Below are 16,709 nucleotides of genomic sequence, written 5' to 3'. Positions count from 1 at the left end.
GCCAGCATTTCAGAGCTATTCCTGGGAGGATCCGCACTCAGACTTCATTTCAAAGAGCCCCAAGCACAGTGATGAACATCAGCTGCTCAGCCTTGAACGCCCTTCATCTTCAAAATAAGGGCTTTTTTTTAAAAAAAAAAGATGTGCGTAAATAATAACTCTCAGTTGGCAAAAAAAAAATAAAAAAATGTGGTGCTCAAATGCAGGGCGGTTTAAAGGTTTAGCACGTGAACGCACCGCTGACTCTCTTTCTATTCTCCCCTCATTTTAACCCCGATTGCTTCCCCAGTTTAGAATCCCACTGATGTCCCCGCAGCAGCTCAGCAGAACTGAAGGTCAGTGGAACTCGCTTTATTAACGAGGTTCGTGTTAACGGGGTTAGACAGCAGCACAACATACACTTTCCAATGTGAGCTTAATGTGATCGGGTGCCTTGGAGTCTGATCGCTAATTAAATACATCACCTCCGTGCCAGCATTCATTTATCATCGTCTTTATACACAATAACGACAGCGCCTTCTCCAGCGTCTTGGAAAGATGCGCCTCAGAAATGCTTATTTTTTAACAAGCCTGGGTGTGTGCAGTGTGACTGCGCGGGGGAGTCATGCGGATTCAGCAATGCCAGTGACCTTTCCTGCCAGCAAAGATCATGACGGGAACGAGTCCAGGCTGTGCAGAGGCAGCCGGTGCAGTCGCAGTGACAGGGAGGGGAGGTTCAGGGTGCGAGTTCAAGAACGCGTCACTGTAATCGGATGACGTGCGGTAACGGATTACAGGTCATGTACGGTAGGTACTGTTCGTTGCATTGAACGGCTAACGCATATCCTGGACATCAGAAAACGCTTCAGCGGCCCAAGTCAAACCTTACACGTCACAAGAACGCGCTTTTCATGCCATCGTGATAGAAATTGGCGTGGGAGGAGGGAACAAATCGTTTTCAGAGCTGGATCCTCTAAGATTATTTCAAGATGCAGCCCTACGAAACCGAAACAAAATTACCTCTGCAAAATGTAAACAGTGCCTGAGGAGTAACTATGCGTAACAGTAACGAGTTACATCTGTTTCAAAGTAATACGTTACTGTAACTAGTTCCAGTTTTGTTCAGTTAACATGTAGCCTAACTGTAACGGGTTACTTTTTAAAATTAACACGTACAGAGTGAGTAACTTTATGAATACACTGTGGCGTCTTCAAATGTTCTGTATGATACAACCTTTTTAAATTTGGCACTCTGCTCTCTTGTATTATCCGTGTTTGCAAACCATTCCCCGTTGTTCACAATATCACCGTTCTGTTCTTTTTTTCTATCTCCAGTCCAAGCATACCAATTTACACTTATTTTACAACTGGTCTTGTCAAGCGGTGCCCTGCTCGCCACCCCCCCCCCCCCCCGTACAGACACACCCGCAAGGCTCGCTGCCCTGCTCCCCCCCCCCCCCGTACTGACACACTCGCTGCCCTGCTCCCCCCCCCCCGTACTGACACACTCGCTGCCCTGCTCCCCCCCCCCGTACTGACACACTCGCTGCCCTGCTCCCCCCCCCCGTACTGACACACTCGCTGCCCTGCTCGCCCCCCCCCCGTACTGACACACTCGCTGCCCTGCTCCCCCCCCCCCGTACTGACACACTCGCTGCCCTGCTCGCCCCCCCCCCGTACTGACACACTCGCTGCCCTGCTCGCCCCCCCCCGTACTGACACACTCGCTGCCCTGCTCGCCCCTCCCCCCTGTCCCGCCCCTGCAGTCTATTGTCTCCTCTGCAGAAAACCCCGTATCGAGGAGAAGCCGGAAACAGCAGCTTGAATCCAAGATGGCCGGAGCTGATGGAGACGATTCTCTCTACCCCATTGCTGTGCTCATTGACGAGCTCAGGAACGAGGACGTCCAGGTAAATGTCTAAAGAAACGGCGCGGAGAATCTTCTGAAGCGGTGGAGTGGTTTATTAATTTATTAATTTATTAATTCATTTTAAGAAACAGCGTCTAAATAAAGCTAGTACCGGCAATTCTCTAGCGAAGTCCTGTGTGCGGCCTTTTCCAAAACACTGCAGCCGGTACACCAAAATAAATAAAATAAATTAAATAAGGAAACGGTGGTCGGTTTATATTATTTGTGTTTTTTTGACCATCTTTAGCTATGTCGGTTTCTTTTGCCATTATATCGACGTGATACATCGTTTAAAAAAAAATAAAAAAATTAAGTGGCGGTATTTACTATGAGAAAAAAAGTGGGATTAAGTCTGTGTAAGGTAATTTTATTTATTTAAAAAAATACTGTACTGAGCCGACCCGCGTACATATTTTGTCGTTTGATAAATAGTTTTTTGGTGGGGGGAGCGTGATTTCATTTTCAGTGCGGATTTGTCATGTTTGTAGTGTGTCTCCAGCGAGGAGACGGCGTTCCTGAAGATGTCGTGACGCGCGCGTTGTTGGCAGCTTTTGCACCTCCGCTACATCATGTATTATTGTACTGCGGTAAGATAACGCTCGTCTAAACGACAAGCGTGCGATTTTAGCATTTGATTTAGTCTCGTCTGACCTGCTCATTCCTGCCACTGTAGAGGCCAGGTGGATCCGCTGTCATCGTACACACCATGATTGTATTGTTCTGCATACTGCTGGCTCTATGATAAGGCCTAGATTTTAAATCTTCCACTGTAACCCAAGTCCACGGTGCAGTTATTTTATGTACTCTTGTGCAGTGCAGTAACAGCGATAATCCTGTAGACACATTTCATTCGACACACGGGGTTTGAGCTGGCCATTAATCGTGGATCCATTCATCATGCGAACCCGTCTATCCTGGTTCTTGAGAGCATCAGAATCAGGGATGTATGGAGATAGCTGCACGCATCTGCAGTTATAAAACCGGGTAAGAACGTCATATAACAAGCTGGGGAATGTGTCGCATACCTACGGGCTTTACGGTTATACTGATTTTGTATTCACACCTATTGTGGGCGGAATAGCTTATGCACATGCTGGACTTCATTTCGAGGCTATTTTGACTTCAGTCTTAAATAAATGCCATCTAGTGTTTGCATTATAAGGGGTAATTCATATTTTTCCCTCATCTGGCCAAAACTTTGTGGAGTACAATAAGTCTTATTTTTATTTTTTTTTCCTCCCACAGTTGCGTCTGAACAGCATCAAGAAGCTGTCGACCATCGCACTGGCTTTGGGTGTTGAGAGGACCCGCACTGAACTGTTGCCTTTCCTCACTGGTGTGTACAGAACTGGCTTGTCCTAAAGGGGGCTGAGTGGGGGCTGGAATCTGCTGCCTGTCACAGCAGTGGTTCATGGAAGCCGTGAACAGCATTGTCTGAACACCTTGTGTGTTTCAGGGGGGCAGGATTTCATTGATTTGTAAAGGATCACTAGTAATCAATAACTTGGAATTGTGTTCTAGTTAATCGATTAGTATTGCTGTGGGGACTGTTGGGTCGGTACAGGATTCAGGGGGGGTGGGGGGTTCTCCTATTCTGAAAATAAGTGACATTTAAGACCTTGTCAGCTGTTCTGTCATATGTAGGGCTTGATTTTTAATTATTTTTCTGAATATCTTGTGATAATACATGGGCAATAGAAAGGTGCTGGCAGTCTCAATGCTGTAGTACAAGGATGCTTTCACAGTGCAATGTAATAAATGCCTCTCTCATCCCAGATACCATCTACGATGAGGATGAAGTACTGCTGGCTCTGGCTGAACAGCTGGGCAGCTTCACCGCCCTCGTGGGAGGCCCTGATTTCGTGTACTGCCTTCTGGTGAGAGCTGAGACCGTCAAGACTAACTTGTATAATGCTTCATGATTCTTCATTGGCACATTTAGCCAGTATTGAGGGTGGATATTAACAGTTGGGCCAATTTGCCATTCCAGTTGTGTAAACTGCAGCTTGAATTTGTTCTTGCATTGGCTCTCCACTCAGTGGAGAGTAGCAATCCGCACACGTTCAAGGAACTGCTGCTAAAGTCTTCCAAGTGCAATGGTGTCGTCCCCTGCTTGCAGTGGAAAGCTCAGTAATGTGAATGATGGGTTCCTGCAGCTCTGTCCAGTATCTTTTTGTTTAAGAGTCTCCATGGCGATATCGAGGTCTTTCTTTCTCTCCCTGCGCAGCCGCCCCTGGAGAGCCTAGCCACGGTGGAGGAGACGGTGGTCCGTGACAAGGCTGTGGAGTCCCTGAGGAAGATCTCCCACGAGCACTCTCCCGTGGACCTGGAGGTGCACTTCGAGCCCCTGGTGAAGAGGCTGGCCAGCGGGGACTGGTTCACCTCCCGCACCTCCGCCTGCGGACTCTTCAGTGTCTGCTACCCCCGCGTCTCCAGCACTGTGAAGGCTGAGATCAGACAGTGAGTGGCAACAGCATGGGGAGGCAGGTGTACAGCTGAGGCCAAAAGTTTAGCATCGCCTACAATTTTAGGATTATTAATATTTTATTTAAAACGGCATGAACATAATTTTAGATCTCTAACATCATGTAATCAAAGAAACTAGAAAATTATATCGCATATCTATCGGAAGCCAAAATAGTAGTACATGTTAGATTTTGAAATGTCACATTTTTCTGTCTGTTTGTTTAAGCTGTGAGAATCCACTGCGTACAAAGCTGTGTTTAGTTTTACTGGTTTTACAGGAGTCCTTCCCGGTATTCTCATGAGAGACAGAGACTGGGGTTTAAAGCTAACCCCAGGGTACTGAGGGTGTCTCCAGTTCTTGGCACTTGCACATGTCAGTAATATAATACAGCTGAAGAAGTTGTGAAAGCCAGGTCTGTGTGCAGGACTAGTGTGTGTTACTGTGAACCTGCTTCCTCTGTTCCACTTTGTGTGTTTTATCTTCAAGGCATTTCCGGACCCTGTGCTCTGATGACACTCCAATGGTGCGCCGAGCTGCTGCTTCCAAACTGGGCGAATTCGCCAAAGTGCTTGAGCTGGACTATGTGAAGAGTGACATCATCCCTCTCTTCACTACACTGGCTTCTGATGAGCAGGTATGTAGAGTGCTGACTCTGTGCGTGGGGGGATGCTCGAACTGTGCATGAAAGTAAAGGAATGAGTTGAGTCACACTCTGAGTGGTCTCTGGAAACTTACCAAAAATACAGCCCTGCATCTACCCCATCCAGACACCCAAGCCATGTATCTACTGCAGTCCTGGCTGATTTCACAGACCCTGAATAGCACTCCTCTCGGACTGTCTTACTTGGGATAACATTAGGAATTCTAAGCTTGGTGCTAACAGGTCCTTCACAGGGCAAGCTGATGTCTTTTTGAAAACGCTCGGGGCTCATTCTTCGCTGCTAATCCAGAGATGACGCTGTTAGAACAATGTAGTGACATGATGGCAATTGCAAAGGCGCACTCCCCACCCCACTTTATTAGAACGATTCCCTTTGTATAAAAAAGGGTGTAGAGGCCAAAATTCAACTTTCTGTGGAGTCCTTTGGCTGCATGCTTTTTATGGCGCAAATCCAGACAAATGAACCAGCAAAGTTCCCATCCAAATCCAAGCCAGTTAACAGAGCCTGAGAATAAATCTCAATATTAACACTGAACTGGGAACAATGGCAAGCCTTGTACTTTTTAAAATGGATTTGTGTATCTGAAGTATTGTTTTTAAAGCACAAGAAACCTCATATCTCAATAACCATCCGCATGGTCTTTCTAGTGACTGGCAGTTTCTTTGATGCGAGTGGTATTTAGTACAGAACATCAGTTTACTGTGACCAGTGGCCCTTCTTGATTTGAATAATTACATTATGCTGATTGCACAAGAAGTCATTCACAGGGGAAATCAGCAGGACTCTGCAAACAAGTGTTTTTTTTATTTTTCTAGTGGTGGAGCACACAGAACGTTCTGTTCTTTTTGAAATTATCTCCTTATTTAAATATCCATGTTACAGTCAACATGCACGTGATTCATTTGTTGTGACCGTCCTCCTTTTAACAATAGCAGGAGCCCTTGTGTATTTGCTTGGACCTGATGACCCTTTCCTTGTGTGAAAGCGTGATGCATGCTCTGCGGTGGCAGGATCCTTGCAGTAACTGTGCTTGTGTGTCTCTTCAGGGCTCTGCAGTAACTGTGCTTGTGTGTCTCTTCAGGACTCTGTGCGTCTGCTGGCAGTGGAGGCCTGTGTCAGCATTGCCCAGCTGCTCCCTCAAGAGGACCTGGAGGCCCTGGTGATGCCCACCCTGCGCCAGGCTGCGGAGGACAAGTCGTGGCGCGTGCGCTACATGGTGGCAGACAAGTTTTCAGAGGTGACATTGGGAACTGGGGTGTACAAATCCAGCTTTAATAAATCATTGGGAAAGCGTTTGCACTAACTAATCCTTCCCTCCTAGGTATTCTCCACACTGAACTAAATGAACGGAGTGTGTTTGCAAGCAGGAGTACTACAGAGCAGTGTCTGTATTGTACAAACGTGTTCCTTGTTTACATCCTGTACACATCCTGTTTCCTAGTGTGTACTGAACCATGGCTGAGACATGATGGTGGAATTAAGACGGGGCAACGCCAAATCAAAATGAAACCCGAAGAGCACAGCGCTTCAGCATTTCGCTGGCTTACTTTCTTTACAACTTTACCTGCAAAATAATTAGTTCACTTTAATACATTGTCAAAAGATCCATGTAAAAGTACTAAAGAAAATGGTTACTGAGAAACATTTTAGCAAGAAGTTTATCGTTTGAGTTTTATAATCCAGGCATTTTTTAGAGAATCTTTTTTTCTTCAATTTTAAAATGAAGTATGGGTAGTTTTGTTTAGGTTAAATCAATTCTGGTAAAATTTAAACTTCAGGTTTACACTGTCCACAGAGTTTCCTGTCTGCAGGATATTGTCACAATTCCAACAGTCTCTAGTAGTTTCAGCTTTAATTTGTTATATATACACACGGATGAAGGCTATATTTGCATCCTGAGCCATTTGAAAAAATTGGAATTTTTGAAAAAATGGTCCTTGAGACCATCACTTTCAATTCAAACACAAAATGTCTCGTTTTCAATAACTCAACAGCACCCACAGTAGAGAAATGTTCATTAATGATCAACAAAATGAGAATACATTTAAAAAAAAGTATCTCATTTGTATCTCAGAAACTGGAGAGGAACAGGAAATTAAAACAAGGTAAAGGCAATCATCCAAATAAAGCTGAAGCATTAACGGATAACGACATGGAACGTCTGTACAGCACTGAAACACTGAAAAAAAACAACTGTACTGCTGAAACTCATCATCTTTAATATTAGCATCACAAGGGTATCCATTTATAAAAAATAATAGATGTGCCTCTTCAGCGAGTTACAGGAAAACAATTCCATATATATAGTCCTAAAAACCAAAACTGAATCATCCCACCAGAAAAAGCTGCATTATGTCATTCAGCATTCATTCTTCTACTGGTAGATGACTCAAATCACTCGGTGGTCACGAATGGAGTGATTCATTCCAAGCCCTAGAGAGAGACGTACATCTCTGCCCACTCATCAGCAGCTCTTCATCATAAAGTTATAGCAAACTGGGCTTTAACTTTCTCACTGCCATTGCTGATAGAGGTCTGCTTCTGCTGTGCCACTGTACAAACAGCCACTGTACCCTATTCATCTTTGAATAATGATATATATAATCCAAAAGGAAAGCTTAGAAGAAACCCTCAGTCGTCTGTGCCTTCATCAGTGTGTTTGAATCGTTTTAGACCGGATATTCATCCCTTGACAGGTAGATTTTCCCATCAAAGGATGAATGAGTAACGTGACTCTGCAAAGGTTAAATACTGTATTGCAGCCCCCCACCCCCCGCCCGCCCCCCTGCTTTTCTGTGTCTAGCCAGAAAGCAAACGCTGGCTTTTTTAGGTGAGAGAACTGTGCGTCTAACAGTTGGTTATAGTCCCTGATTGTACACACATTCATTTCCTTATCCACAAAACAAAACACAAAATGTCTTGCCAGAGACTTGCTTTTCCTTGCTCCGTGTTCACTGGCAGTAATTTCACTTGCATTCCCTCTGTCTGAACTGAGATTGTGTCTCTGGCAAAGTACTCATGTGACCTGCTGTACTGGTTCCAATAACTCTGCTTGTATAACATAACCTACGTAAGAGTCCCTCCGCTCACAAAGTCGAGCTTGTAATCGCTGATCTCTATCTTCTCATGGAAGGCAGTTCCAGTTATACTGTCTATGTGTTGCACTCATTTCCAGTAATTGGGTAGAGTATTTGATTATTTGAATTTTTTATTCTTGGTATACTCTAATCATTATTTGAAATTCCCACCTCTTGTATTCAGCCTGTTTTGTGTTTTACTTTGCGTGGCTTTTGATGAAGTCCTGATATAGATTAATTTGCCTATTGTCTCGGTTTGCTGAAGCTTTTTTTTATATTCAAGTGATATTAGAGACTTTAAGAAACAGATTTCCTGATTTGAATTGTATGTTTGTACAATTTATTATCAACATACATGACCACAGGTGACGGTGTCTCAAACTGAATCTTCTAGTGACGAGACCAATGTGTTCAGCACTTCTGTTTTCAGGGTGAGCGTCGCTGCGGGGGTGTGTGAACGAGACAAATGTGTTCAGCACTTCTATTTTCAGTGTGAGTGTCTGTGCAGATCTGTGTGAACGAGACCATTGTGTTCAGCACTTCTGTTTTCAGTGTGAGTGTCAGTGCAGATTTGTGTGAACGAGACCAATGTGTTCAGCACTTCTGTTTTCAGTGTGAGCGTCGCTGCAGGGCTGTGTGAACGAGCCTTTTATTTAGACTTTAACTATACATTTCATATTAAGCATATTGTTCGTGACTTCCTGTATACTGGTTCAGTGGTCAATGCTCTTTCTTACCTTGTCCCTTCAGCTCCAGAAAGCGGTGGGTCCAGAGATCACCAAGAACGACCTGGTCCCTGCGTTCCAGAACCTGCTGAAAGACTGCGAGGCTGAGGTGCGAGCAGCAGCCGCCAACAAGGTGAAAGGTCAGTGCTGTGCATTAGCCTTCTTCAAAGGTGACCTGTGAAAATTAGGATCCCTTTTTAAGGAAATTGAATGCATTGATTTTTAAGGTGTTTAATAAACATCAGACTCCCGTAAACTGGAGTCTCCGCAGCACACAGGACTCGGTGAAATACTTTTAATAGATGAAGAGCGGTCTCTGTTGAAAAGACTGTCTGAGCGGGTCTGGATTGGTCAGTAACGTTCTGTCTTTGTCTCTTTCCAGAGTTCTGTGAAAATCTACCTGACGACAGCAAAGAGAATATTATTATGAGCCACATTCTTCCCTGTGTCAAGGTACCGTCTCATTTCGGGGCTTCGCTTTTCTATTGCACAGCGAGCTAGACTAGTGTTCTTCAGGGGTCTTGAAACCCTGTAGTGCTTTTCATTGTAAAAGCAGATCTACAGCGAACAAGGCTTTCAAATACTAAAATCCAAGTGCATTCTTTCAAACACAAAAGGCGTTCAAAGTGGGATAAAGCTAAGGAACCAGAAATAAATCTCCTGGTTTTAGCTGCTTAAGACGACAGTCTCTAGCAGAGTGTGTGTGTGTATAGAGCACAGCTCTGTGTGTAGCCATGGAGCAGTTTTTGTTTTGTGTGTACTCAAATTATCAATGCTCACAGCGTCAAAGCCTTATCTCTTAAAAAATAACTGTTTCAATCTGGAGCCACGAGTATTTACTTTGTTCCATGTCTGGGTTTGTCTTTCTCATTTAAATGGCCAGACGATATCTATCAGTTTGATAAGAAATAGAAAGCTTCTGTTCAATAGCCAGATACGAGGGGGGAACAAACATCCAGCCGTTTCAAACTCCACCGCGTGCGACCCGTTTAAAAAATACTTTCTCAAGCTGTTTGACAAATACCGGCATACAGAATGTGTTATCGCACAGCTAGAGGGCGCTAGCTTAAAACATTAGTGTAACCCTAGAAACAGGCCTCCTTGGTTAGTTATGCTGGAGATAAACATCAATGTGTTGGTTTCTTATGTGGAGCAGAAAGCTTGAAACTAGAAATGAGTGTGAAAATTGTTTCCTTCTCTCCAGAAGCTAGAGGAGACTTGGCTTTTACGGGGGGGGGGGGTCCAAAATTTATTTATTTAATTTATTTTTTAAAATGCTTTCTTCCAATCTTGGGCTGGTGTTGATGAAATGCTCACATGTTGCTCAAAATGTTCTCCCCCCAAGCTGTTTCTTTTAAAGAATATGAAGAAATGGGTCCCCCCCCCCCCCCCCCCCCCATGTGTGCTGTTATGTACGGACAAGCATGTTTCCTATTGAAAAGGGTTTTGCATTTTAGTGCAGATTTAATCTTGTTTGTTTTTATCTATGCTTAATGCAAATGCACCATGCTGATATTTTATGCATTGCTTCATCCACTGTAAAGCCTCTATTCAAGCTAATTGAGACCCGTCGGTGTTTTGCTCTCATAATTCCAGTCCAGAAGCTACAGGTAATGAGTACAGTGCTGACTGGTACATTCTCTATGGCGAGGGTGCACCGTGCTGCTGTCTCCTGTATTACTTCATCCACTGTAAAACCTCTATTCAAACTACTGCAATAACTGAGGTGTTGGGATGATCAAGATTGTACTTCAGTAAATTAAAATCCTGCTTCACTGCCTGTAAACTTCAAGTAGAGAGTGGGACATTTTCTCCAGGAAGATCTCAGCATTTGGACTTGATTTTCAAGCGTTAAGTAAATCTTGACGTGGGCGTCTGAGATGTGTAAATATGTGGTCAGGGCTGTGGTTTCTTGAAGGAAGCTGATGGGAACCGCTGCAGTAATTCAGCCCAGTTTGTAGTTCAGTTGCACAATAAACCATTTACGTGGACAAGGTTAATGATCCCTGTATGTGCAAATATACTGAGGTGGCCACATGAGCTGTAAATGCTGTGGTTTCTAATGTGCTGTAAGGAAGCTTGTTGGAGCCCGTTCCCATCCCATTAGTTCTGTTTGGGAAAGCAAGCCCCCTCGTACACACACACACACTTCACAATGCAAAGAGAATCCTGTCCCTTTCAGAAGGTCTTTGCATGCTGTATTCCATTCATGGGCTTGTCTCTGGTGCATAGTCATGTCCTCTTAGACTGAATGGCAAAACTGCACTCTAAAAATGACCTCCCAAATGCACAGTTCATTTTTTAAAGCGCTGATTTTTATACCTGAAAACTATCAATGCTTAACCAAAATTAAGATGAGCAAAGTGTTGTTTTGTGTGTGAATCTGGTGGCATCTTTGAACAAGTCCATGTCTTGCCTTCAGGAGCTGGTCTCTGATACCAACCAGCATGTGAAGTCCGCCCTGGCCTCTGTCATCATGGGTCTGTCCACAATCCTGGGCAAAGAAGACACCATCGAGCACCTGCTGCCTCTCTTCCTGGCTCAGCTGAAAGACGAGGTAAGGGTAAGCGCGACTGGGACGCTAAACCATCGTCCGAATCTCCAATTCAAATACAGTCCCCCTTTCCAACTACCTCCTGAGGGAATACGAAGAAGCGGTTTGGGAATTGTGTTCCGAGTCCAGGCACATGCGAACAATGTCCTGTTCAGAATAACAAGACATGGTTGCAGGTTTGATTTGCCAGGTGACCTTTACATGTAATCCGAGACATTTAAACAACCTGCAGGTGATCCTCGAGATAGTAAACCAAATGTGGAAACAGAAAAATAAAACCAAACATCTATTCAGTGTGAATTTCATAAGTTGTTTTATATACAGGAATGGTCCTCACAGAAACAAACACACACACATTTTAAATGCAAATACATGCAAAAATGCACTGCTTATTAAATCCGTTGGACGTGTTGGCTAACCATGCAGTATAATCCTGCGTAACTGATTTAAGATCTCTCTCTCTAGTGCCCAGAAGTGCGTCTGAATATCATCTCCAACTTGGACTGCGTTAACGAGGTGATTGGAATCCGCCAGCTCTCCCAGTCTCTGCTGCCAGCGATTGTGGAGCTGGCTGAGGATGCCAAGTGGAGAGTGCGACTGGCCATCATTGAGTACATGCCGCTGTTGGCAGGGCAATTGGTAAGTCCTTCCTGCGGCATGCAACTATGTGGGCTTCTCTTCAAAGTGTGCCCAGACTTGGGCTACAAATATGTGCAGCTGTGTGTCTGCCAGCTGATTGGCAGAGGAGGTTATAGTAGGGAAAACAAAAAAGCTTATTGCACAGAATAATGATTGATACAGTGTGTTTAAAAACTGCCAGTTGTAAGCCTTGACCTGAATAGTGTTTGTTTTTGACAGATCTTTTAAAATGTAGTCTGTGGATCATGGTTGCTTTATTGTATTTTGGTAATACCATCTCCTTTGTGTGTGATAACAGTCCTAACGTGAATTTCGTTTCCTTTTTGAAGGGAGTGGAGTTCTTCGATGAAAAGCTGAATTCCTTGTGCATGGCTTGGCTTGTTGACCACGGTAAGAGAAACCCGTCAATAAAATTCAAATTCCATACACTGACAACCACGCGCTCCTAGACGTCCCAAACCAGTCTGCAGTGTGTGATAATGAATTCCCTCTGACCAATGGTAAACCGCGTTCTCTCCAGCTTTGATCAGTGTATGGATATCAGTTTTGCTAGCACATGTCTGAGAATCTGCATGCCGCCTGCCTGGTCGCCAGTGACCTTGTACAAGTCCCCCGAGTGCACAGACTGCTGGCACCCAGTCAGGGTTCCCCTGAGGTCACAGTGCTGCTCTGTGCTGGAAGTCCTTACAGGAGCTGGCTGCAGGCCACTGATCTACTGGCACAGCAGGCAGAGACTTCCACTGCTGGGCCCCCTGCCAGCGAATCATCATCCCCCCCCCCCCCACTCCCCACCCCCCACTCCTACACCAAACGAAGCGACTCCAGGAAGCAACGTGCAGGCCAGCAGCTCTCCGGCTTGTGTTTACTGATTGGGGCGTCTTCTGCAAAAGTTCAACTGAACTCCGCGTGGCAGAGGTCTCAGATAACACGTTCCTAACGCATGGTGGCTGAGGAAGGCAGTGCAATAGCCCTGTGCTGGCTGTGTTTTGAATTTTTATTTATTTTTTTTAACCCATGCTTAACACTTGCACTGTTTCATTTACTGTTGCATGAGTTGAGGCTGAACCGTTCAACAGGAAGAATTGTTGCACTATTACCAGGGATTGAAATGCGACCCCTATTGCAAAGCAGTTTCCCCCAATACAGGTTAATACAAGCTTGTTTAAGCACAGTGTATAGGGAAGCTCAGGTGTGTCTGTTAAGGAACTCAAGTTTCCATTTCCCATAATTTGATCTCGTCTCCTTTTGTGTTTTTACAGTGTATGCCATTCGAGAAGCTGCCACCTGTAACCTGATGAAGCTAGTGGAGAAGTTTGGAGCGGAGTGGGCCCAGAACACCATTGTCCCTAAAGTGGTAGCCATGGCCAATGACCCCAACTACCTCCATCGAATGACCACCCTCTTCTGCATCAATGTGAGTGTATGGCTATCATACCTGGTCTGTCCTGAAGGAGTTCTTCAGCAGAATCCATCAGGGAATAACCCTTTAGAGATTCTCAATGACCTATTAACACTGCTCAATGCACTGGTAAACAGTAAGGTACCAGGGAAGCTTGAGCAGGGGTCCTGTGACCTGCGTCCCAAACGTGTGTGTCTTAGGCAGTCTGCAATATACAGACACAAAGAACCCTTTACCTGAATTTGAGGCGTTTTGTCAGTTCCACATTTCTACATGCTGTGATTGTAGATCCTTGGCGGGGTGTGTTACTTGCAGACCCCCGTTAAATCTGACCACCAACGTTCTCGAACCTGTGCATTTAATAAGCTACTAGGTTAGCTTTGAGTTCCCTGATATCATCCCATGTAGCGATGCACCCTCTTTGCTATTCAGGATAAATGGAGACTTGTATTTGGAGAACCACAATCCAATACCATTTTAAAGACAGAATCGAGATTTATTTTGTTTCTATATAAACATGCCTTCTGAGGTTCAGCATAACCGGAGGCTTGTTTCAGTCTGATGCTGGCTTGTTACACTTCATTTTGACATGCTTTCAATGGGAACTGTCCCCTTGGTTTTTAGGCACTGTCTGAGGCTTGTGGTCAGGATATCACGACCAAGCAGATGCTGCCCATCGTCCTAAAGATGTCTGGAGACCAGGTGGCAAACGTGCGCTTCAATGTTGCAAAGTCCTTGCAAAAAATCGGGCCGGTTCTGGAGAGCGCGTGAGTTTATCTTGAACTCCTAAACGGGGGGGGGGGGTTATTGTATGCTGAAAATGCAACGTGTTCAATAAATAACCGTGACGTAAACTGCTTTCTTTAATTAAGCTTCTCTTTTGTAGCATGCGTTGGTAAATCCATTGCCAGTTTAACAAGTTCAAGCTCCCAGCTAGATATTACATATTTATAGTTTGAGGTGAAAAGGCATTGCGAGAGAGCAACAGCAGACTTGCAGCCATGTAAGAATTGCATTGCAGGCTTGTCTCTACAGGGGGGTGAATCACACTAGTTTTTGTACTCAACGTGTTCTTCCTCAATTCCAGTGCTTTGCAGGCAGAAGTGAAACCAGTGCTAGAAAAACTGGCCACAGACCAAGACATGGATGTCAAGTATTTTGCTCAGGAAGCTATTAGTGGTATGTATTTCTAACAACGCTGCATTTTTCCATTAGCTTGTGGGTGACTTCAGAATCCAGGTGGTTCACTTGGTACAGTGCAAATTGCCTGAAATTGACCCATTGGCTAAAAGCACTACAGTGCACTTGGGTCTGAAAGCTGTCAACTTCAAAGTGCTGTCTGTGTCTGCACAGGGCATGTTTACTGCAGCTGTACCTGTTTTAAATGATTACTTTAGTATTCAGTTAAGGATCTCTGAAAGGTAAGCCTGCACTTCTGGCCTCTGCGACACTGAAGAAGTAGGCATTAGGCTGCAGCTTTACTGTTGATGGCACCAAAGTGTTTTCTTTTAGATTGTGTTGAAATACAGCATTTTAGATGGGATGTAATAAATGATACTATAAGAAAGGCGCACTGATGCAAACGTGCTCCGATGCTGTCTAGTCTGACCATAAACCATTAGACCACACCAGCAGAGTTGAATATCCCACAGACTGTCCACCACTTACTGGGGTGACGTCAGACTGACTTGTCTTGTGTGTTTGCTGTTTATCCTGCTTTATGAACAGTGAAATGGTTTTTAATTGAGTGATTGAGGGAAGTGGATTGAATCAGACTCGGAAGCTGACCATTTTTGGGAGTGCTGGGTGTGTTTTTTTTTTTTTTCTTCTAACTTCCTTCTCTGCTTTTTTTAGTTCTTGCCCTGGCATAATGAGGACCAGTCCGCTTTTAGCACTAACTGTAGTGAACGATCTTTGTGATGAAACGACGAGACCTCCAGGACTATTGCATCTATTTATTGAAATACAGAAGCTACTCTGAAGATGTGGTGTTTAAATCGGTGTTCCCTGAATTGCTTAATGTGTTGCTCCCTGTAGGAGGAGAGTACAGGTTGCCATGGTAATGGCACGGCTTGCTCAAAGTTTTAATAACTGCAATAAATATTGGATGATGTGCCCATTAGAGATTTTAAAATGGCAGATCTCCCCAGGGCCTCTGGCTAGCACAGTTATACATGGATATTGGTAAAACTTCCAGTTATTGCAGGTTTTTTTTTTTTCCCCTTTATTCAAGGAAATGCAATTTTTAAATGGTTGTGTTTTCCCACCCTTATTCATGTGCAGTTATGGACTTGAACTGAAGCTGGGGCCAGCACTGCGTGGACCGAACTATTGGGAACAAGTATTTTTTACCAGTACTGTAACGTCTTGTAGTAAACTGACAATGCGGCCGTGCTAGAAACTTATTTATTGATTGACTTAATGTAAATTTGCTTCTAGCTTGCACAGCAGTAGGGTTCAGAGTCAAGTACTTTGGTTTGTTTTCTGTATTCCAGTATTTAAGCATTTGTTTGGGATTTTTAACACTTGTTTTTGGTTTTTTTTTCTTCCTTAACGTGGTTTCTTTTGTTGTTCAATATAAATGATTTTTTTTTTTTTATTCATGTAAAAATAATGGAACTGATGACCATGTTATAATGCCCTTGCAGCCATAGAGGTGGGACACTTTATAAATTCTCCTGGTTTGCAGCGGGGGTCAAAAAAATTGTCATTGTAGAAATTGTAAAATGTGTGTTTGGTACCCTCCTGCATAATGAAACTGAGAAATTGGTTTAACAGTTCTGGCAAAATCTTGATTTTGTTCTGTGTCGCTGTTCTGTTTGGTTTTTAGAAGGGACGCTGTATTGTATATCTAAGGGGAAACTTAATAAAGTAATACTGAAATAAATCTTGACTCTTACTTCACTATTAATGTGGTTGCTTTTAGGCTGCTATGGTAGGGCAGATGATAGGGTCTCATGCAAGCATAATACAATGCAAAGAGGAGAGAATGGAGTTCAGAACCTTGGCTAGCACTCTGGGGCCACGCATTCCAGGCTCTTGGGGTTCCGCTGTATGAACAGTTTGCTTGTTTTACACTGACTCGGGGTTTCAGGTCACCGCCACAGAATGTGCATGCAGGTGAGGAAGAAGCGCATCATTTCTAAGCAAATCAGTTCCTGTGTTGGTGACTGATTGATTGAAGCTCAATGTGCAGATGACTTGCCGTGGATCAGCTTTGAGATGGAAGCAGCCAGCGACGTGCCCCGTAAAGCAGACCTGGAGTAGTGCATGGTGTAGCAGAGAGATTGTGAGTTAG

The 16,709-nt window shown here is 44.2% G+C and overlaps 1 protein-coding gene across 1 annotated transcript; it reads left to right on the top strand.

The window, feature by feature from the left end:
- Positions 1-1,729: 1,729 nt before the first annotated feature.
- On the top strand, positions 1,730-16,298 carry LOC117966538 (serine/threonine-protein phosphatase 2A 65 kDa regulatory subunit A beta isoform-like). Its single transcript, XM_034912799.2, has 15 exons — positions 1,730-1,889; positions 3,134-3,224; positions 3,665-3,765; positions 4,116-4,348; positions 4,842-4,989; positions 6,099-6,254; positions 8,845-8,959; positions 9,202-9,272; positions 11,242-11,376; positions 11,839-12,012; positions 12,342-12,402; positions 13,272-13,426; positions 14,036-14,178; positions 14,499-14,590; positions 15,266-16,298. The coding sequence occupies exons 1-15, from the start codon at positions 1,812-1,814 to the stop codon at positions 15,280-15,282; spliced, it is 1,770 nt and encodes a 589-aa protein (XP_034768690.2). The 5' UTR covers positions 1,730-1,811; the 3' UTR covers positions 15,283-16,298.
- The last annotated feature ends 411 nt before the right edge of the window (positions 16,299-16,709 follow it).

This window comes from Acipenser ruthenus, chromosome 39 (assembly GCF_902713425.1).
Source record: "Acipenser ruthenus chromosome 39, fAciRut3.2 maternal haplotype, whole genome shotgun sequence".
NCBI classification, from domain to species: domain Eukaryota; kingdom Metazoa; phylum Chordata; class Actinopteri; order Acipenseriformes; family Acipenseridae; genus Acipenser; species Acipenser ruthenus.
This window is presented reverse-complemented; position numbering and strand designations above follow the sequence as displayed.